Source organism: Phyllostomus hastatus, unplaced genomic scaffold, assembly GCF_019186645.2.
Source record: "Phyllostomus hastatus isolate PE091 unplaced genomic scaffold, TTU_PhHast_1.1 phas_contig_80, whole genome shotgun sequence".
NCBI classification, from domain to species: domain Eukaryota; kingdom Metazoa; phylum Chordata; class Mammalia; order Chiroptera; family Phyllostomidae; genus Phyllostomus; species Phyllostomus hastatus.
In genome coordinates this window covers 20257585-20279843 of record NW_025333960.1, presented here as the reverse complement: position 1 = coordinate 20279843, position 22259 = coordinate 20257585, and the positions used below count along the sequence as shown (strand labels likewise).

The 22259-nt window shown below is 40.9% G+C and overlaps 1 protein-coding gene across 1 annotated transcript in view; it reads right to left on the bottom strand.

Annotated features, from left to right (window-relative positions):
- LAMA3 (laminin subunit alpha 3) overlaps window positions 1-22259 on the bottom strand; it is a 248937-nt gene that overhangs the window by 213195 nt on the left and 13483 nt on the right. The window contains exon 2 of the mRNA XM_045849829.1: window positions 4559-4711. Within this exon, the coding sequence (XP_045705785.1) occupies window positions 4559-4711 (153 nt within the window). The remainder of the gene's footprint in view (window positions 1-4558; window positions 4712-22259) is intronic.

Below are 22259 nucleotides of genomic sequence, written 5' to 3'. Positions count from 1 at the left end.
ACCAAAATGATGATAACACATTCTTTCAAAGAAATCTCAGTATCATTCAACTTCCAGCCTGTGGGGTGCATTTCCTTTTTTTTATTGCTTTCAAGCAGTATTTCACATGAAAACTGTATTCTGTGCACAGCTGTAGCCAGAAAGATGAGTATAGACATTAGTATTAGTTCAAGTGTTAGTACTGATAACACCTAGCAAACTCACAAAACAGCAGCAGTCTTCTCTTCTTGTCCCTGTTACCATCTGTATAGTCCATTGCTCTCTCTCCCACTACGAATCAGTCTTCTCTTTACATGACTTTCCAACAACTCTTCCCCTGTTTCTTTTCTCCCTGTTGCAATAAAACTCTTCAAATTAGATTTCTGTACTACAAGTCTCGATTCCTCTCACATTCTCTTTTAATCTCCCTACAGTCAGGTTTTCAACCCTGTCTCACCAAAGTCATCAGTGACCTCCACATATTGACAGACCCACTGGTGAATTATCAGTCATTATTGGTTCTATGTTACTTGACACAATATTTGACACAGTTATCCCCTTTCTGTTTTTTTCCTTGAAATACTCTCTTTCCACGAATTCTTTTTTATAGTTACATTGAAATATAATTTACATAACATACAATTCACCTATCTAAAATGCACAACCCAAAGGCTTTTTAGTATGTTCACAGAGTTGCCCAATCAATTATAATCAATTTCATCTCTCATTCCCAAAACAAACTATTCCTTACGGTTGTTACTACCCATTTCCTTCCAAAATTCCCAGCCCTAGGCAAACACTAATCTACTATTCTGTCTCAGTAGATTTGTCTATGTAGACATTGTACATACATGGAGTCATAAGATGCGTAGTCTTGTGACTGGCTTCTTTCACATACAATAATGTTTTCAAAATTCATTCATATTGTAGCATTCAGTAGAAATTCATTCCTTTATATTGATCACTAACATTCCATTGTATGAACATACCATGTTTGGTTTACTTATTCATCAGTTGAAGGACATTTGAGTTGTTATGACTAATGCAGCAATCATAAAAATGCTTCAATGAGTAAGTACAAATTCTCCTTAAGTAAATGAAAATATACAAAATCTCAGCCAAGAAATAAAAAAATCCTTTAAAAGAACCAAGTGGAAATTATAGAACTAAAAAATAAAATAACTAAACTTAAAAAACTCACTGGAAGAACTAGATATCAGAACAAATATAAAAGAGAAAAGACTCAATGAATTGAAAATAAGACAATACAATTACCTAATCTGAAAAATACTAGGAAATAAACTGAAGAAAAAATTAATAGAGTCCCAAGGACCTGTGGAACAATAATAAAAGATCTAACAAGTATATCTTCAGAATCCCACAGGGAGAGAAGAGAGAGGGGCTGAAAGGATATTTAAAGAAATAATGACTGAAACCCTGCCATTTATGACAGCATGGATGGGCTTAGGGGACATTAGGCTAAGAGAAATGAGCCAGATGAAAAAAGACAAATAATGTATAATCTCACTTACACGTATGTGGAATCTTTTTAAAAATGGTTGAACTCATACAAACAGACACAGCGGAATGTAAAATGGTGGTCACCAGGGGCTGGGGAGTAGGGGAACTGGAGAGATGCTAATCAAAGGGTACCATCCCTCTGTTATAAAATGAGAAAGTTTTGAAGATCCAATGTACAGCATAGTGACTGTAGTTAATAGTAGCGTATTGCATACTTAACTTTACTAAGAGTAAATCTTAGTGTTCTCACCACACACTCACCGAAAAGGTAAACATGTGAAATATGTGAGTGATAAGTGTGTTAATTAACCTCATTGTGGTAATCATCTCACAAATTATGTATCAAACCATCACATTGTACACTTTGAATATACACAATTTTATTTGTCAATTATACTTTAACACAGGTGAGAAAGGAAGGAGAGAAGGAAGGAAGGTAGAAAGGACAGAAGGATAACTGCCCAAAGTTGGTGAAAGTTATAAACCTACAGATTCAAGAGGCTGGAAAATCCTAACAGGATGAATCCTAAAGAAATCCACAACAAATGTCTGTCTGCAGCCCAGACAGCTTTCCAGACTCATATCTCCAAGTGCTTAGCCCACATCTCCACTTGGACATCCAAATAATATTTCAATCTTAGCATGTCCAAAATAACTCCCATAGCCTCCAACATCTCAGTAAATAGCAGTTCCACTTGCTGAGACCACAAGTCTTGGGAATCATCCCTGAACCCTGCATTCTTTCATAGTCCCCATTCAGTCCATTAGGAAGTTGTGGCAGCTTTATCTTCAAAGTATGCCTGGAATCCAAACGCCCACTTCCACCACCACCAGTGGTGGTGACTGTCACCATTGTGACAGTCTCCTGATGAGCTTCTACACTTGCCTCTCCATAATCCTCAAGAGAACAGCCAGAAAAATCCCTTTTAAATACAAATCCAGTCATATCATTCCTCTGCTTGAAACTCTGTAATGACTCTCATTTCACTTAAAAGCCCAAGTCCTCACATGGTCTATGGGGCCCTGTGAGATCTCGTCTTGTCTGTTATCTCCCAGAACACCTCTACCACCACCTTTCCCTCCCTTACTTTGCTCAAGCCACTCTGGCTTCCATACTATTGTACTTTCCAGACAGCCCCTACCGTAGAGACTTTTCAGGACTGACCCCTCTGCCTCAGTGACAGATTACATGACTAGCTCCTTCACCTGCTTCAAGTCCTTCCTCAATAAGCCTTCTCCTGACCGTCCTAATTAAAACTGCAAACCATCCTTGCCTCTGGCACTAATAATCTTTTTACCGTGATCTTCTTTTTCATTTTTCTAGAGCTTTTATCAGCTTCTAACATAGCATAGTTATGTATTTGTTATGTATATTTTGTTGGCTGTCTCCCAAACTAGAATCTAAATGCCACGAAGGGAGGAATCTTCATCTCTATTGTTCCCTCATGTATCCCAAATGCCTAGAACAGTGCCTGACACATAGAAGGAACTCAATAAATATTTGTTAAAGGAATAGGATGGAATAGATGGGAGGGACTCCCTGCCTGGCCTGAAAAGGGAAATAAGAAGGTGCATCAGTTCTCTATTGCTGCTAAACAAATTACCACACACTTGCTGGCTTAAAATAACATCCATTTATTGTCTTGCTGTTCTGTAGGTCAGGAGTCTGGGCATGGCTTGACGAGGTTCTCTGCTCAGGGTCAAGGCTACAATCAAGCTGTCAGCTAGATGATTGGATAGACCCATTTCCAAGTTGCCAGATGTTGTTGGCAAGATCCAGCTCCTTGTGGTTGTAGGGATACAGTCCCTACTTTTTTGCTGACTGTTGGCTGGAGCCACTCTCAGCTTCTAGAAGCCAGCTTCTAGGCCCTTGCCAACTCCACAGGTAGTTTACAACATGGCAGTTTTCCCTTTCAATGTCAGCAGGAAACCTCATGCTTTGAATCTCTTCCCTTTAGGTAGGGCTAAGAGCTTTCCTAATTAGAAGAGGTCCCCCAGGATAAAATCCCTTTTCATCAACTGACTTGGGACCTGAAACACGTCTGCAAAATCTCTTCATCTTTGTCAGATAATACCAACTCACCACAGGTATGACATCTACCATATTTACAGTGCAGCCCACACACTCAGAGGAGAGGATTATACCCAGCATGTACACTATGGGGCAGGCATCCTGGGCCATCCTGGCCCACCCCAGAAGTATAGGCCTGAAGTCATGTTCTGTCGTGAACCACCTGGCCAAACAGGGCCAACACTAGGGCAGTAAGTGTTCATGGAGTCAGAATTTCCAGGAAAGAGAATGCTGTAAAAATATCTTTGCCATACCTGTGTTCATAGCAGCGTTAATCACAGCAGCCTAAAGGTAAAAACAACACAAGGGCCCACTGACAGATGAAGAGATAAACAAAATGCAGCACACATATACAATGGAATATTATTCAGCCTTATTAAAAGAAATTCTGATAGATGGTACATACAACACAGATGGACCATGAAGACATTTTATGCTAAGTGAAAAAAAACAGCCAGTCACAAAATGACAGACACTGCATGATTCCATTTATATGAGGCACCTAGAGAAGTCAAATTCACAAAGACACAAAGTAGGATGGTGATTCCCAGGGGCAGGAGGAGGGGGGCATGGGGAGTTAGTGTTTAGTGGGGAGAGTGTCAGTTGTACAAGATGAATAGGATTCTGGAGATCAGTTGCACAACAATTTGAATGTACTCAACACTACGCCATTTAAAAATGGTTAAGACCGCAAAATTTATGTTATATATATTTTACCACTATTAAGAATGATAATAAAAATATCTTCACCAATTAAACTATTTATAATAATTTTTAGCTCATTTACTACACAGGCATAATGTATGCATTGCTTACAGGCACTATACTGGGTGTTGAGGGATACAAATATTAATGTAACAGGCTTTACAATGATTAATGTATTAAAACTGAAGTTTGTATTTTAAAATAATTATTATTATATCAAAATCACCACCGAAACAATGGTTCAAATGAATTTCCCTCATTGCAGCTGGAAGTAGACCTTACCTGCCCTAGATCCAAGGTGATGTTGACTTGGTTGTACCGTGTGCCTGAGGAGAGGGGCGGGCTCTGCCACCAGCGTTCAGACCCATCGATTGCATTGGTGGCTGGATGTGCTTTCCTGGGGTCCTCAGAATTGCAGTAGTCACAGAACTGCCCCTGGTTTTAAAAAAGAGAAAAGAAAAAGAAAGCTCTTTTTTATGTTCAAGTAATTTTGTCTTATCAATTTAATAAAAAAGATATCCAAAACAAAGACTGCTTTCTGAAGACAGTAGTAAGGCTTTCTCTTTCATTTAATCTTAAACCATATTACCTATTTATACTTCTGTGTGTCATGTTTCTCAGATACAGATTCTATTTAGCTTCCATCTTTTACAGCTTTGTGTTTCTTGTTCTGAATGAAACTGTAAGAAGGTACTGTTGAACTTGGGATGCAAAGATCTTTTCCTTCAGCAAATTCTTTTTATTGCTTACATGCCACTTGGTGCAAATTCTGTGTCGGGCACTGGGATACAGTCCCAATGGAGGTGTTAAGTACAGTAATCCCCCTGACCTGCAGGGGATACCATCCAAGACCTCCAGTGGATGCCTGAAACCACACATAGTACTGAACTCTACTATGTTTTCTCCTATACATACCTATGATAAAGTTTAATTTATGAATTAGTCATAGTAAGGGACTTACAACATTACTAATAAAACAGAGCAATTGTAAAAATGTGTGTAAAAATTGTAAAAATATGTGAACGTGGTCATTTTGTAATAGGCAGTGAGATACAGGCATGAGTAGAGCAGAAACAATGGTCCAGGGGCAGAGGGTCACCAAGACAGAGACCCCTAGGTGCCGAGCCACGGGCAGAACTATAAGCCCTTGCATGACCTTTCCCTTAAGCATTAACTCCTGGAAGATGACATCTAGGCTTCAGCTGTGTTTCAGCTCCAGTACCAGAGAAGCAGCAGAATCAGATGGAGTAACACCATGGGTAATTTTAGGACCAGCTTGATTAATGACCCCCTGGTGCTGACCACTGGTGGAGACTATGAGGGGGCACACCTGGGAAGCTGATGAATATTCTATTGGGATTCTCCCCTGAGGCCTTCAGATAAAAGCCCTTGGTCTAGGAATTCTGCCTGGCTCTCTCTGTGGAGCATGCCCCCTGCCCCACCTCCAGCCTCACAGCCTTTCCCCTCCCCCTTCTCTCTCCTGGGTTCTCTTTCTCTATCTCCCTCTCTGACCCCCTCCCCCTCCACCTTTCTCCTTCCCCTCTCTCTCCTTTCTCCCTCACTCCTAAGTTCCAAGGGCATTTGTTTGCAGTAACTTGTTTCCTCAGCCCATTTCTTGATGTCTCACTTCTTCTGTGAATTTCTAAATAAACTTTTTCTTATAATCTGAATCTTGGCTCTGAATTCTTCTCTTAGCCAGAATGCAAGAACTGAAGTTGCTAAACTGCGGTTAACATCTGGTGTCATTTTTCCTACCACTCACAACTTGTTCCCGGAGATTCCTTGTTGAAGTCTTTGTAACAGGCTCAATGCTTTCTGACACAATATGCTGTCATCAATCATAACATGCTGTGTTCATGTCTTCCACAAGTTCAATACCTTTTTCAGCTTAACTAAGGGTTTATCACACACTGTGGCTATAACTTCCACAGTTTGAGATGCAACAACAAAATTTGCTGGAACAAATTTCTTTTGCCTTCACAGATAGAAGATGGGTTCTTACCATAGATCTCAGCAATCTCACCATACAATTTTTTTCTTAAGTCAAGAACTTTCACCTTCTCACTTAGGAGAACTTTACAACTTCTCTTTGGCATCTGAATTGCCAGCATCACTATTCTTGCACTTCGGGGAATAATAGTCTTGGGGACTATTTTTAAGTAAAATAAGGGTTACATGAAAACAAGCACGGTGGTACCTGGTACCTGAGACTGTCAATCTGATAACCAAGATGGCGGCTACTAACTAACTAACAGGCGGGAAGTGTCTACAACATAGAGGCACTGGACAAAGGGATGATTCACATGCTGGACAACATGGCACAAGATTTCATCCTGAGACTCAGAATAGCATGCAATTTAAAACTTATGAATTCTTTATTTCTGGAATGTTCCATTTAATATCATCAGACTATAGTTGACTGCAGATAACTGAAACCACAGAAAGCAAAACTGCGGATAAGGGGGAGCTACTACATGCAAATAACCATGAGGGAAGTGGGGTACTTTCACCCCGTATAGACTGCTGGGTCAAAGACAACAGATACTCTGTGGAGTTAGGAAAAGCAGGGTGGAGGAGGCATGAGTAGACTAGGTATTCTAGGTATTCTAGGTATAAGTAGACTTGGATTTTAGGCTTCCTGGGAGGACAGGACTTTCAGTGGCAGTGAGCAACAAACAGTGGAGGTGTCCCTGTGGAGGAATAGAGGCCAGCTGATCTAGCTTAACAACAGTATATGTAATAAAAGGCAAATGGGAGAGACGTGCTGGGCTCTGGATACCAGAGTGAGAAGTCGGTAGTTAAGTCAGTTTGTACATAGGAATCCATGTCTACCTGGGGTGATTATCTGTTTGGTATTATCATCACTAACTTCTTACTGAACTACTCTTTTGTGGTATGCAGAAATCACTTGTTTCTATTTTGTTTGTTTACTTGTTTGTAGCAGTGCAGAATTTTATAACCATTACAAACTAAAAAGCTGAACATAGGCCTTTCTAATATATTGTATATATTTTAACTGGGTCAAAGGATCATGCTTATCCGATGGTACTCTTCACATACTGAACTATTCTGGTCTCAAATTAAATTACTTTAAGGTATAGCCACCACATAGGAGGTGGGAAAGAAGCAAACTTATACCTACAGCCTTCCCTGAGGGCATTAGTTATCAAAGTTAGTGTCAACACTGACTTTTGGAAAGGTCACAGACATAAAAATATATAGTTAAAGATGAATACCAAGTCGTGAACTTTTCTTGAGTAATAAAAATGAACCAAACCATCTGTTTATTTCTGTACACATGTCATCAGAAAAAGCTTTGACAGCAAAGGCTACCAGAAATAGCTTCTAAAATCAATAATTCCAGAGTTAATGGTTGTTCTAGATTAACTGAGTATATTAGCCAAGGTTAATCGATACTTCATTTTGCCATATAAAATGAAAGTTCTAACAGATTCCACAAGCTTAAGTTAAACAATAACAAGCTAAAGTATAACATATACTTTTTCCTTAAAAAATAAAGAAAATGTATTCTAAAAATAATTATGCACTTAAAAACTAATTTAAAAACTAATATTAGGAAGTCTAGCTTTTTAAAGTTACGGTTAAGTGATCAGGGTGAGAGTTTTTATTCAAAAATTTATTAAAATATTCCTTCTCTTTTCTTTCGTTAAGTTTTTTCTTGGAGTTATAGTGATTTTTCACCCTATACCTCAAATGTCACATTTACTGCAACTCAACTTATGTAAAGACTCAAAAAAATTCAGTAGTGCTTTGAAGGACATTGGAGTGTGGATTTTAAAGTGAAAAAATCAGAAAAATAACTTCTAAAAATGTTAAAAACTCTATTTATCCTTCCAAATAATTTTTCCTGAGATCTTCATAGAGATTTAAGTATATGTAGAAATGCTGCATGGATGGGTAGACCTGGGGTTGAAGAACCTTCTCAGGGAGGCCAACACTATGACCCATCTCTGAAGGAAGGGACTTCGCACTGAGAAACAGAACGTTAAGAGAAAATAACCTGTTGCTGCTTTTTAAATGCAATCACTGACAAGAGTTTTCAAACTAAAATTTTTGGAGCAGAGGAGGAAAGAAGTCATGGGCCTTCTTAGAGGGCAGATCATTGGGGCAGTCCTTTCCTCCCCGTGGGTATCACCAAGAGAGGCTACATTCATTTTTCTGTATCCATATCTTCCAGTAAACACATAAGATAACTTGATTGCTCTGTGTGGATGCACAAAGGAAAGATCTTATGTCTCTGTAAGTCTCAGCCACTTCTGATTCAATTTTCTGTTTTCAACAAGAATTGAAAGCGGCCCTGGCTGGCATAGCTCAGTGGATTGAGCGTGGGCTGAGAACCAAAGTGTCACAGGTTCGATTCCCAGTCAGGGTACAGGCCTGGGTTGCAGGCCATGACCCCCAGCAACTGCACATTGATGTTTCTCTCTTTCTCCTTCCCTTCCCTCTCTAAAAACAAATGGATAAAATCTTTAAAAAAAAGAATTGAAAGCAGAAACTGGGCAAAAAGACAAGAATAAGGAGGACTTTAAAAAAGCTGAACAGAAGACAGAGAGATGACATTTAGTGTAGAGAAAATAAAGCTGGTATTATTGGTAGATAATAAAATTATTTACATTAAAGCCCCAAATGATGCTACTAAGAAAAAATTGTGAAACTACTAGGAGAGTGTAGCAAGGTGGATGAATATAAGGTTAATTTACAAAGTCACTTCATTTCCATTCAACAGTAGCAAACAACTAGAAAATATAAATAAAGGAAAAGCATCATTTATAGTAGTATCAGAGAATATTAAGTCAAAATCTCAAAAGAATTTTAACAAATAAAATTTTAAACTTTATTAGGGAAAATGTAAATAAATAAATGAAGAGATATCATTTTCTTGAACAGAAAGATAATATTGAAAACTTATTAGTTCTTCCCCAAATTGATCTATAAAGTCAACACAATTCCAATAAAAATTTCAATAGAGCTTCTTTTGAAACACAATAAGATAATTCTAAAATTCACTGAAACAGTAAAGGATCAAGAAAATCCTGAATGTTTTTGAAGGAGACCAGTGAAAATGACCCTTCAAGGTATTAGGGCTTATTATGGAGCTATCATAATTAAGACAGAGCAAGATGAGACAAGGAGACCTATGGGACAGAAGACAGAAGCCAAAAACAGACCCATGCATTTTAGTATATAATGACTTAGTATACAACAAAGATGGTCTGTGAGATCAGTAGGAAAAGGAGGGCCAATCTATATGCAATGAAAAGAATAAAATCAGATTCCTATTCAAACCACAAAAATTAACTTCAAATAAATTAAGAATTTAAATATCAGAAATCAAACTTTAAAGTCTCATGGTAAAAAATAAAGGTGAACTTAGAATAAGGAAACCTTTCTTAAACAAGATTCAGAAAGCATTATATAAAAAAGATAATATTAAATTAAGAATATTGACTATATTAAAATTAAGAATATTGGTTCATCAAAGACACCTTAAAGAGTGGAAAGAAAATTACAAACTGAAAGATATTCACAATACACAGTGGCAGGTCGTCTCCAATGATGGGTGCCATCCATTTGTTTTCTCTCTATGTGCCTGCCACTTCACACATCAAGAAGTGGAGGCTATTTACCTTGGAAGCAATGCTTTCCCCTTGAGCCCAAACTGACATTATTATTTGCTTTGTTGTAGTAGAACTATCACTCTAGGATTTTCAAGTCAAGCCTTAAGACAACTGGCAGATTCGGCTTTCTTCCTCTTGGAAGCCAGCCTCTAGGTAAGAAGTCCAACTACCCCCAAACTACCAATCTGTGAAAAAGCCCAAGGTGACCAAATGGAGAGGACACATTGAAGAGCACTGAGACATGTGACACATTAGTGAAGCCTTCTTCGACCATCTAGTCCATGCTAACCAGCAGCTAAGTGCAACTGAGTTACCCCAATTGACAGCACATGAAACAGAAGAACCACCCAGCTGAACCCAGTCTCAGAATTGTGAGAAAAATATAATAATTTGCCATTGTTTTAAGCCACTAAATTTTGGGGTGATTTGTTACATAAGAATCAATAACTAAACAAAGAATATAAAATCAATAAAGAAGTCTTATCAGAAATATATACCAAACTCCTACAAATCAATAAGGGAAGTATAAACAGTTCAACAGAAAAATGAGCAAAAGTAGGAATAGGCATTTTATGGAAGAGGAAATACATGTCAATAAACATTTGAAGAAATGTTCACAATCCCCATCATTGCTGATCAAGGCAGACCACAGTGCTATACATTCAGGAGGATCAAACTGAAAGTTTGAGGAGAGCAAGTATTGGAAAGGATGTGGTAGGAGTATGAACTGGTACAGAGACTTTGAAAACTGCTTTGACATTACCTTAAAAAGTCAAAAATTGACTTCCGGCAAGATGGAGGAATAGGTGGACACACCGTACCTCCTCACACAACCAAGATTAGAACAACAATAATTTATAGACAGAATAACACTCAGAACTGATAGAGGATTTATTTGAATGGAAGTCGGACAGCCAAGAAGTTGAAGTAGACCCGTACATCCAGACTGGTAGGAGACATGAGCTGGGCAGGCGCGGTGTTGGTGCGGGTCGGCAGTGCGCAGAGGTCGGGGAAAATTTGGCGCAAAATCGGCAGGACAGCCATCCGGGGCGCAAGAATGCAGCGGTGATCCCTGAGTACGCAAGCTGCGGCTGGCAGACCCAGTGAGGCAGGGATTGTGGACCAGGGCAGAGCTCGTAGCCCAGGATCCCAGAGAAGGGTCTGAGCCCAGGAGAACGGAACTACCGCCATTGTTCCCTCCCGTCCCCGCTCCTGCCCCCGCCCCCACATATAATGTCACAATATAGCGACTGGGGTGCCCAGCCCCGGTGAACACCCTAAGGCTCCACCCCCCACCATAACAAGAGCGACCAGACCGAAAAAGAAAAAAAAAAAAGGAGAGACAGGGAAAGACATAAGACATGTTTCTAACAGAACAGATCAGTCCCCCAGGACTCATCCTTTTGAGCGACTAAGAAATAGCCAATCTATCAGATGCACAGTTCAAAACACTGGTGATCAGAAAGCTCATGGAATTGGTTGATTTGGGGCACAATTTAGATGAAAGGATGCAGGTTACCATAAAAGAGATGCAGGAAGATACGCGGAGGAGAACCAATAGTGAAAGGAAGGAATCTGAGTCTCAAAACAATACAGTGGACCAGAAGGAAGATAGAATCAACCAAGCAGGAAAGCATGATGAAATAAGAATTCAAAAAATTGAGGAAAAGCTTAAGAGCATCCAGGACACCTTTAAACGTTCCAACATCTGAATTATAGGGGTACCAGAATGGAAAGGGGAAAAGCAACAAATTGAGCACGTATTTGAACAAATAATAAAGGAGAACTTCCCCAATCTGGCAAAGGGAACAGTCTTCCAAGAAATCCAAGAAGCTCAGAGAGCCCCAAAGAAGTTGGACCCAAGAAGAAACACACCAAGGCACATCATAATTACATTAGCCAAGGTAAAAACAAAGGAGAGAATCCTAGAAGCAGCAAGAGATAAGGGGACGGTAACCTACAAAATCCCATTAGACTGTCAGCTGATTTCTCAAAAGAGGCCTTACAGGCAAGAAGGGGCTGGAAAGAAATATTCCAAGTCATGAAAGACAAGGACCTACAACCCAGATTGCTCTATCCAGCAAAGCTCTCATTTAGAATGGAAGGGAAGATAAAGTGCTTTTCAGATAAGGTCAAGTTAAAGGAGTTCATCATCACCAAGCCCTTATTTTATGAAATGCTAAAGGGACTTATCTAAGAAAAGAAGATAAAGAAAAGGCATGTATAGTAAAAGGACAGCAAACTCACAATTATTAACAACCACACCTAAAGCAAAACCAAAAGAAACTAAGTAAACAACTAGAACAGGAACAGAACCACAGAAATGGAGGGCACATGGAGGGCTAGCAGCAGGAGGGTGGGAGGAAGAGAGAGGGGGAAAAGGTATAGAGAATAAGTAGCATAGAATGTAGGTTGAAAATAGATATGGGGAGGGCAAGAATAGTACGGGAAATGTAGAAGCTAAAGAACTCATAAGTATGACACATGGACATGAACTAAAGGGGGGGGAACATGGGTGGGAGAGGGGGGTACAGGGTGGAGGGGAGAGAAGGGTGGAAATGGGACAACTGTAATAGCATAATCAATAAAATATATTTTAAAAAAGTCAAAAATTTACATTTCCTGTGATCCAGAAATTCTACTCTCAAGTTCATAACCCAAAAAGAAACTCTTGCACAAATTTGATGGCATCATGTTCAAGAAATCATGGTGTCATTCATAGCAGCACTGTTCAAAAAAGCAAAATTCTGGGAATAACCTAATTTTCCAGCCACCACAGTATGAATAAATCAACAGTGATATATTCACACAATGAGTGAATATATGAACGATAATGAATAAATGAATATACGATACAATAACATGAAAACATATGGATGAACCCTACCAACATAACATTAGTTTTTTTTTTAAAAAAAGCATGATATGCTTTTTAAATAAAGTTAAAAGCACTTACTTTTTGGAAATGTGTATAGGTAAAACAAAAAACTATATAAAAGTAACACAAAAGAAAAATTAATAAAGGATTCAGGATGATGGTTACCCCAGACTGTGGGAAACAGAGTGATGGGAGGTGGGGAAACCATAACTTATTATCTAGGCCCTATTTTTGGCTTTGGTAGCAAGTTCATGAATGCCTGTCATTCTGTTTTAAATCCATCCATCCACATATATATTAAAGCAGACCATGGCAGGACCAATGATGAAATCATGTCATAACTGAAGGTCATGAGCAATCTATAATCCAACTCTGCACCTGAGGTCCAATATTTTTTTAAATAACCATCAATAAGTACAAGCAGGATAAAAACTGATAGCAGTCTGAGATAAGGGGGGCAGAGAAAAACAAAGCTCTTGTGTTCAATTATTCACCCATCTGTACAACAAACCTGCATTGATCAACTACACTGTACCCAGCCCTATTCCAGACAGAGATGAGAAAACTGAAAGAAAAACAGGACAAGGGACTCATGCTCTGAATTGTGCTAAGGCTAATATTAGTCTAGTCATATGGGAAACAGCAAATGTAATAGAAGGGGCTAAAAAGAAACAGAACAAGACCATTCAAATAAACAACTAAAAAGAGTTGCATTCCAAGGATGGAGGGCCCCAGAGGATCAGCCCATGTTTGCTCAGAGGTCCACGGAGTGACCTACACTTTCTCAGAAGGATGAGAAAAAAATAGTTTCTCCTAGTTGCTAACAGTTTTCATGACTCTCCTTAACTAAAAGCCTCACATATATAATACTTTGTAGCTGTTTTCACAATATAAACACTGTCTTGTTCTGAGACACTAGCGCCTGATCATAACACTGCTCCCTAACATAACTTCTCTTTCATTGTTTGAACATTCACTCATTTATTCAACCTTTTCAAATGACCCTCCTCATGCAGAGCACAGCATTGAATGCTGGGGCAAAAACAAACAAACAAACAAACAAACAAACAAACACACACTAAAAGTGGATCCCGCCCCTGAGCGGGAGAGAAGAGAAGTAACATGAACATCAAATGTTATTAAAAAGTGCTGGGATCAGAATAGCAGGAGAGTGTGGAGCCCAAGGGGTGGCATGCCATGCTTCACTTCCCAACACCCTGAGGTTTATATCAAAGTATTCAAAACATAAAGACAAGTGAAGGCTTAAGGAGGTCAAACCACACAACCAGTATGTGCCGGAACCAGGAACTCTGTGTGGGTCTGGTGGTGTTTACTCACAGCCCCAAACACTTTTCCGCCTGGCCTGCCTGCTCTGTGGGCTACCTCAAAGAGCCCTGTATCAGATTTGTGAGGCTGCACTAGAATAGCATTATGTCATTTTCCAAACACCTGCCAATGACCAGATGTGTGGAGAGGGATCCCGCTCAAGAGAGAACCCCGTCTGACAGAAGCTGAGATGCATTCCCTTAATCGCAGGCACAAAACAGCTGGCACAATGAGCATTTAATCACCCTCATCCATCAACAACCCCATTTCATATCAGCACATTTGTGTCGCTGTGAACCCTACTCCTAGCCATCACCCACCAAGGTTCCTGAGGTTACGTGCCTTGAAGGCGATGTCTCAAGTGCCAGAACCTAAGCTAGCCAGAGCCCTGATGTGGAGAACATTCTGGAGTGTATCCATGCCAATCTTGAAATTGCTCCTTTGCAAAGACCTTGTTTAGAACATTTTCCCTCTGAGAGGCACAGAAGCACTTCCAGTGTTTATCAAGATCAAGACTAAGGTTTGTAAATTTCCCGAAGACATACACATCTGTACACAGAGGGGTGAAGGGCAATTACACAGCACAGGGATGTGCCCAGCTCTGTGGCCCCTGCACAGGTTTCACCCCGCAGCAGTGAAGCATCATGCCTCTGCTGTACTACTGGGTTCCTAAAAGTAGGGATTTGAAAGATCTATATTACAAGGGGTTCAAGGTTGATTTTAAATATTTTTTAAAGGCAGATAAGCAAATGTCTGTGAAATTTATACATGTTACTCAAAAATTATGTCCATTCAGGCCTAATTCTGGAGGTTTTTTTTCTTCTAATTCACTTTGAAGAGAGATGCATTTTGGTGTAGAATGATAGAGGTTCAAATCCTACCTCTACAAGTTACAGCTTCAAAATGTTAGTTGAATTTTTAGCCTCCCTTGAGCTCTGTTTTCTCTGTTAAAATGGGCTACATGCCCCTTTTGGGTGGTTAAGTTGGTTGGAGTATCACCCCCATGCACCAAAGGTTGCAGGTTTGATCCCAGGTCAGGGCACATACCTAGGCTGAGGGTTCAGTCCCTGGGCAGGGCATGCATGGGAGGCAACCAATCGATGTCTCTGTCTCTGCCTCTGTCTCTCTCTCTCTCTTCCTCTTTCTCTAAAAATCAATAAAAACATATGCTTGGGTGAAAATTAAAAAATAATGATAATAAATGAGCTAACACCACCAATTAAATGCAGTGGTTGGGACATGTCACTGATAAGGTGATCAAACCACCATTGGAACTCCTGGAGTGTCTGTTTAAATGAGTGCATATTCGGATCCTGCTCTGGACCTACAGAATCAGCATCTCTGATGGAAGCCAGGAATCAAAATATTTAGAGGGCACCCCCAGAAATTCTTCTGGCCACTGCAGTCTAGAGACACAAAGACCACAGTGACAGTCATGTGCTGAGTGGGCCATGAGTGATGGTTCTTGCAGCAGCAGCCACAGACATAGCTGCATTGATGGCAGTGATAACAAAAGGAAACATCCATGTGCCAGACATGGCACCTTGCACTTGGCACATGCTGACTGTTAGTTTTCATGACATATCCATGAGGGGAGTACATTCATGAGATCCTTTTACAGATAGAAAGAGACACCAAAGAGCAATGTGTGTTCTCCATCTGCCTGGGCACCATGTACCTGTGAGCCAGGCAGGTAAAGGAATGTGCTTTCAAACTTCTCCATCCACAGACAACTGAGAACTGTGGGTTGTTGGTTTTTTTTTCCTATATTGGTATACTGTTCCCTCTTTCACTCTCCTAGAAGTTATTTCACACATTCCCCACTCTCTTCACACCTCCTCTGCCCCCTTTCCTTCTGCTGATAATTTACTGAATTTGCTCATCTTCCTATTCACACACCCACCTTGCCTCCCAGTGCTGTGGAGAAGCTGTCTGTGTTTCAAAGCCCCCACCCTGATTCCTGTCCCTCCTGCCGAAGGACTGTGCATCTACAATCACACCCTCTAAACACATACTCGCCTGCATCTCAGTTTATCCTTCTATTGGATTATTCCCATCAGGAGATAAGCAAAGATGCTTAACATAAACAATTTCCCACTTCTGCCTTACTCGGTCCACTCAACCCACACTCCCACTCTTGCTGCCCATTCACTCCAAGGATGTTCCTGCCTCTGGGTCTTTGCACCTGCTGTTCCCTCTCCTGGAAACAGGCTTCTCCCAGACTCCAGCCCCTTTTCCAAGAGGTCATTCCTATTACCTCCATTTAAAGTAGCACTGTGCCCCACCATCTATTTCTATTGTCTTATCCTCTTTTTTCTTCTGAGGAGGAATCACTTATGCTTGTTTCTTCCTGTCATCTTTATTGGCTTGTACGTGCCCTGAGCCAGGAACGTATTCACTGCCTAGACAGGTATCTAACACAAGGTAGGAACTTAATATGTATTCATTTAATTAATAAGTTAAAATGGCACAAACTGTTTTGTTACTCATTTCAAATAATATGCCAGGACGTAATAATAATAAAGCTGATTAGCGATAGGGTGATGAAATAGTGGCAGATGTGGACTGTGTGTGTGTGTAATTTTACCTTTAATGTCAGAAGTTAAACTCCTGACTTCAAGAAAAGCAAACAGGAAATTGCTGACTGATACCTGTGTCACTGAACTCATCAGGAGGCACGCTGTAACTGAATTGAGACTTGCTTTTTCTCCTCTACTGAAAATCTACTAGTTCCATCCCTTGAGGGCCTCCCAGAACCACCTGCCTGCTCTGTCTCAGAGGCACCACTCATGCTTAACTCAGCTCCCTGATCTTTAGCTGGAGCCTTCCCAGTTTCAGGGACTCTCTGGTACAACCTTCCTTGCTTGTCTTTCCATCACAGACAAATCAAAGAAGAAAGAAAGAAAATGATGCTCGCTCTTCTGGCCACAACACGCTTCTTCAGCATGAGTTCTTGCCATTCCGCAAAGGTTTCCCAGACAACTGTGCCTCCCTCTCCTAATCTACTCCACCCATCACACCTGGCCCCTGTGATCAATGCCTTGTTACTTTGACATTTTTATTGAAATAGGTTCCCCAACAACCTTTAATTAAAGTTACCATTTTTTAAATACTGTGTTCCAAGTGCATATAGTTTACTTCATGTCATCCTCAGAATCTTTTTAAACTAAAAGCTATTGTATAGGTGATAAAACTAAGGCTCAGAGAGGTTAAATAACTCACTCAAGGTCACATCCTTAGAAAGGGATGCTTTCAAAGGGAGCTCGATTAATTCCAAAGCCATGCTCTTAATTATGTTGCATCAACTGGTTCCTTTTTGAAAGAATCCAAGAAGTTCTTTCTGTACATTTTAAAAAATCTCTATGTGTTGGTTTCCATATATTCTTATTCCTTCTACTTTTCCCTCTATTCTCTTGTTCCTATGTGTTATGTTGACATCATACTGGCAGCAAGGACTCACTTGGTAACTCTACTTGCATGGAAGTGGTCTGCCCTAAAACTCAGGTTTACGAGGTTGGCCATGCCACATTTAGGCCTGGCCACTCCATGCCCTAAACCCAAAGCATTTCCTCTTTAGAGCTTTATCCCAAAGCCCAGACTTATGAAAAAAGTCTGCTCTGAGGGCTTATTCATTCAACCATAGACTAATGACCTGCTAAGAGCCAGATACTGTCCTGACCTGACTTATTCCTCAAACCAAACTTCTTCCTCTCATTTCTTTTTGATATTATTTTAATCTCATTCAGAAATAATTATACTCATTTGCTGTTTTATTTTCCTATTGTCCCAATTTCCTCAACTCTTCTGTTCATCCTTTTGAATTTCCTCACTCCGCTAAAATTCTTTTGAGGACCAGAAAGCATCTAAATACCTACCAAAAAATGAAATATTCATAAACTCTGGAAAGGACACAGAGTTCTCATAGAGGGATAACATTTAAAATAGGAAACAATTCGAGCAGCACGGCTTTCTGAGTTCCTAGGACACACCAATCATGTCCTACCTTGTCCCCGTTGATCCTTCTGCTTGTGGAACACATCTGCCCACCCTCCTCATGGGGCTCACTTCCTCTCAACCCTCAGGTTTCCGCACATCAGCACCTCCTTAGACAAGCTTCTCCATCTGCTCAACCTAGACAAGCTTCCCTTCATTAATTGCCATCATGAAATCCTGTTTATTCTCTCCAAGACACAATAACAATCTATAATTATTGCACATGTTCACTAATTGGTTGCAGTCTCCCCATAGCATGTTAGCTCCATGTAGGCAGGGACCTTTCCTGCCTTGTTTGGAACTGTATTCCCAGCTCACAATATGCACCTCCTCTGTCCTTGGCACATAGATGTCAATAAATATTACACACCAGTGTGTACACACGTGCATTTCCAGGTAGCAGTTATTTCCTTAGAAGATAAAAATCTGCATTAGAGATCATCCACAAAAGACATTCTACCAGCTCCTGTCAAGCTTCCAGGTGTTGAGCTGGTGAATGAGGACAATGAGCCAATTGGAAAGTGGCATTCAAGACCTCATTCATTTACAGGGACAGTGCAGGCAAGAAAAAGGTATCCACTCCTCAGAGCTCTATTTTTCCCCTTGGAATGGCACCACGCAGGGGTCAGATGACAGGAGAATTATCTCAACTGCCCCGGAGCCCCAAACAAAAGGCTCCTGGCTTTCTGTGGGCCCAGAGGGAGGGGATAAGGAGAAGAGAAGGGACAGGAGTAGGAAGGCACTGAGGCAGAGTGGGAGAAAGTGCTTCAGTTGCAGTAACCCCAAAAGAGGTCTACTAAGACCTCTGTTGGAGGCCCCCAGCAAGTGCCCACATGTGTGGCCTCTGAAATAGAGGTTCCTGGGCTAAGAACTCAGATAGATAGGTGCATGAACATGGCTGGTCCAGAGGGGACTGAATCCTTGGCTGTAACTCCCTCCAGCAAACTGCCACGCACTCACCGCACTTGCCACACACAAGGCTGGCATGGGGAGACGATGTCTCCCATGAAGCCTGCCAGTCAGAGCCTCCCTAATTGCCTATGGTTGGACCTAAGAGATCACACATGCAATTTTGACCTAGAGACAGACTCCTTGCCCACCTTCTTAAAAGTCATTTCAGTGGTGCGGCACACTTGGCAAGGCTGTCATTTTCTACAGCCGATCTCAATCCTTTGTGTTGCACTATTACATGACCCTTTTATTTTATGAAGATGGAGAACCATTGGTTACAAAGATCTCAGTAATAGTTCTGAAGACCCTTGGTTCATCAAGCAGTCCTGCTGTGATTTGTTTCAGCTATTACAAAATTCTCCCAAGTTATAGTGACAGTTACTATATGTAAGAGCCAGAGAAAAACATCACCTCTGAACCAAGGCAAGTAAGTGATCAAAGAAAAATGAGGCTGCTGGTAACACCAAGTGTGTGAGGGGTACAAAAAGTTATGTCAAAGCCAGCATGGTGCTCAGTGAGAACCATGGGTTCTAGCATTTCATCAGGTTCTAGCATTTCCATTAGAGAGAATGACTTCAGTAGCTGTATTTTTATTTAAAAGTCTATTAAATTGACCTAAAGGATAATGAAATAAAACAAAAAAAGAAAAATCAACTAGTTTATGGCAATTTTACTAACAGATTTTCCCAATGAGGTCTCTCAGCATTTTCTGCTAATTTTTGTGGTTCGTTAAAAACATTCAAAACCAATGTCACTTTAAAGATACATTAAATGACCACCTTTCACAATGACATAGGAAAACTGCTTGGAAACAGATGAAACACGTAGGAAAATTGAAAGCCTGAAAGTACTGTGTTCTCATCAAATCACTATGCAAGTGCCATTAAGGGAATCTTTGCCACCAGTGTCTTCTGTGCACCCAAATCCTCAGCAATATTTAGTTACTACAGAGCCGATCCCAGGACACAAGGAATCAGACTTTTCATTTAACTATCCCACTTGTCCTCCCCCTGATGCAGCACCAGAGTCCTCACCACTGAGGTAATCATCCTACCACTGGGCTCCGTGCAAAAAAGGAATGGATCCAAGATTCATGGGTACCCATCATCCCCAAACTGCCACCATCCTTACTTTATGCCCCCATGACATGTTCATTTGTAAGGATGACTCACTGTGGGTGATCCCTAGACAGATGTGTAGCCAAGGGCTCTCCTTCTATTTAGAGACTACATTTTGAGTTATCAGACTGCAGAGTCTCAAAAACAGAGACCCTACAAACTGCCCAGAGAGCCTCAGGTAGTGCCCCCATCCTCACTCTGCCATACACAGATAACGCTCACTCACTGCATGGTCAAGAAATACTGAAGGCTGACTGAGAGATTGTGTATCTGACTGAAAGCTAAAGTTACTGCTGTGGACTGAATATTTGTGTCTCCCCCCACCCAAAAAATTCTTATGTTGAGACCTAACTGCCTAGATGATGGTATTAGAATGAGGACTCCACTAGCATGAATGGAATTTGTGCCTGTTTAAAAGAGGCCCCACAGAGATGCCCCATCCCTCCCACCATGTGAGGACACACAAAAAGACCCCAGTCTAAGAAGTGGGTCCTCAGACACTGAACCTGCCCATACCTTGATTTGCTGGCCTCCAGAACTGTGACAATAAATTTCTGTTATTTATAATCCACCCAGTCTACAGTATTTTATTATGGCAGTCTGAATAGACTAAGATAGGGCTGCAAAAACAAAATACCACCAACTGGGTGGCGTAGAACAGAAATTTATTGTCTCACAGGTCTGGAAGCTATGAGTCTGAGATCAAGCTGTCAGCAGGATCACACTCCCTCAGAAACCTGTCAAGGAATGATCCTTCCTTGCCTCTTCCAGCTCTGGAGGCCAAGTCCTAGTCACTGGACTTAGCCACTGTATTAGACAGCTTTACTTTGAAATTCAACACATCCAAAGGCAGGTTGATGAAATTTAGGTTTTCTTTTTGTTGAACAGCACCTCCGTCAAAGTGTTGGTGTAGGAGGAAAACTCTATGATGGTGCTGCCCTTTGGATGTTTCTTCAAAGAAAACTAGGTAGCGTCTACAACAAGCTGCCACAGGGGAAACAGATGTGAGCAGGAAAGGTGGCCCCACCCTTAGTTCATGATCTAATAAGGATACAGACATGAAACTAAATGGCTCCAAGGGGATAAATGAAATTAGTGAGGTGGTGCAAAATTTGGCTGGAACTCAGAAGGGAGGAGTAGTTAGCGTGGTAGAGGCAGCATAGCACAGTAGGTAAGAATGTGAAATCAGCAGCCAGAGCAACTGGCTTTTCTATATGCTAGCTGTGTGATCTTGAAAAAAAATCACTTAACCTCCTCTCTGTGCTTCAGTTTCCTTATATTTAAAATGAACATGCTCGGGACTTTCAGCCAAGATGGAGGCATAGGTAGATATGCTTTGCTTCCTCACACAACCAAAAGAAGGACAACAACAAATTTAAAAACAAAAAACAACCAGAACTGCCAGAAGGTTGAACTGTATGGAAGTCCAACAATGAAGGAGTTAAAGATGAAACATTCATCCAGACTGGTAGGAGGGGCGAAGACAGGCAGCCAGGAAAGAGAGGATGCAATGTAAGCAGGTGGCTGGTGGATGAAGTGGTCCCACATCCGCATGTGGGTAAAACGGGAGGAACAACAGGAGAGCAAGACAGACCACACAACCCAGAGTTCCAGCACGGTGAACTAAAGCCTCAAAACCTCTGGCTATAAAACCTGTGGGAGTTGTGGTGGTGAGAGAAACTGCCAGTCTCACAGAAGAGTCTATTGGAGGGACCCACAGGGTCCTAGAATGTACACAAATCCACCCACTCAGGAATCAGTACCAGAAAGGTGCAATTCACTTGTGGGTAGTGGGGGAAGTGACTGAAACCTGGCAGAGAGCCAAGTAAGTAGCATTGTCCCTCCTCTGACCCCTCCCCCCCACACCATGCCACAATGCAAAAAAGTGGGTTGTCCCATCCTGGCAAATACCTATGCCTCTACCCCTTACAACATAACAGGTACACCAAAACAAAGAAATATGGCCCAAATGAAAGAACAGAGCAAAACTCCAGAAAAAGAACTAAGCAATGAGGAGATAGCCAACCTACCAGATACGCAGTTCAAAAACACTGGTAATCAGGATGCTCACAGAAATG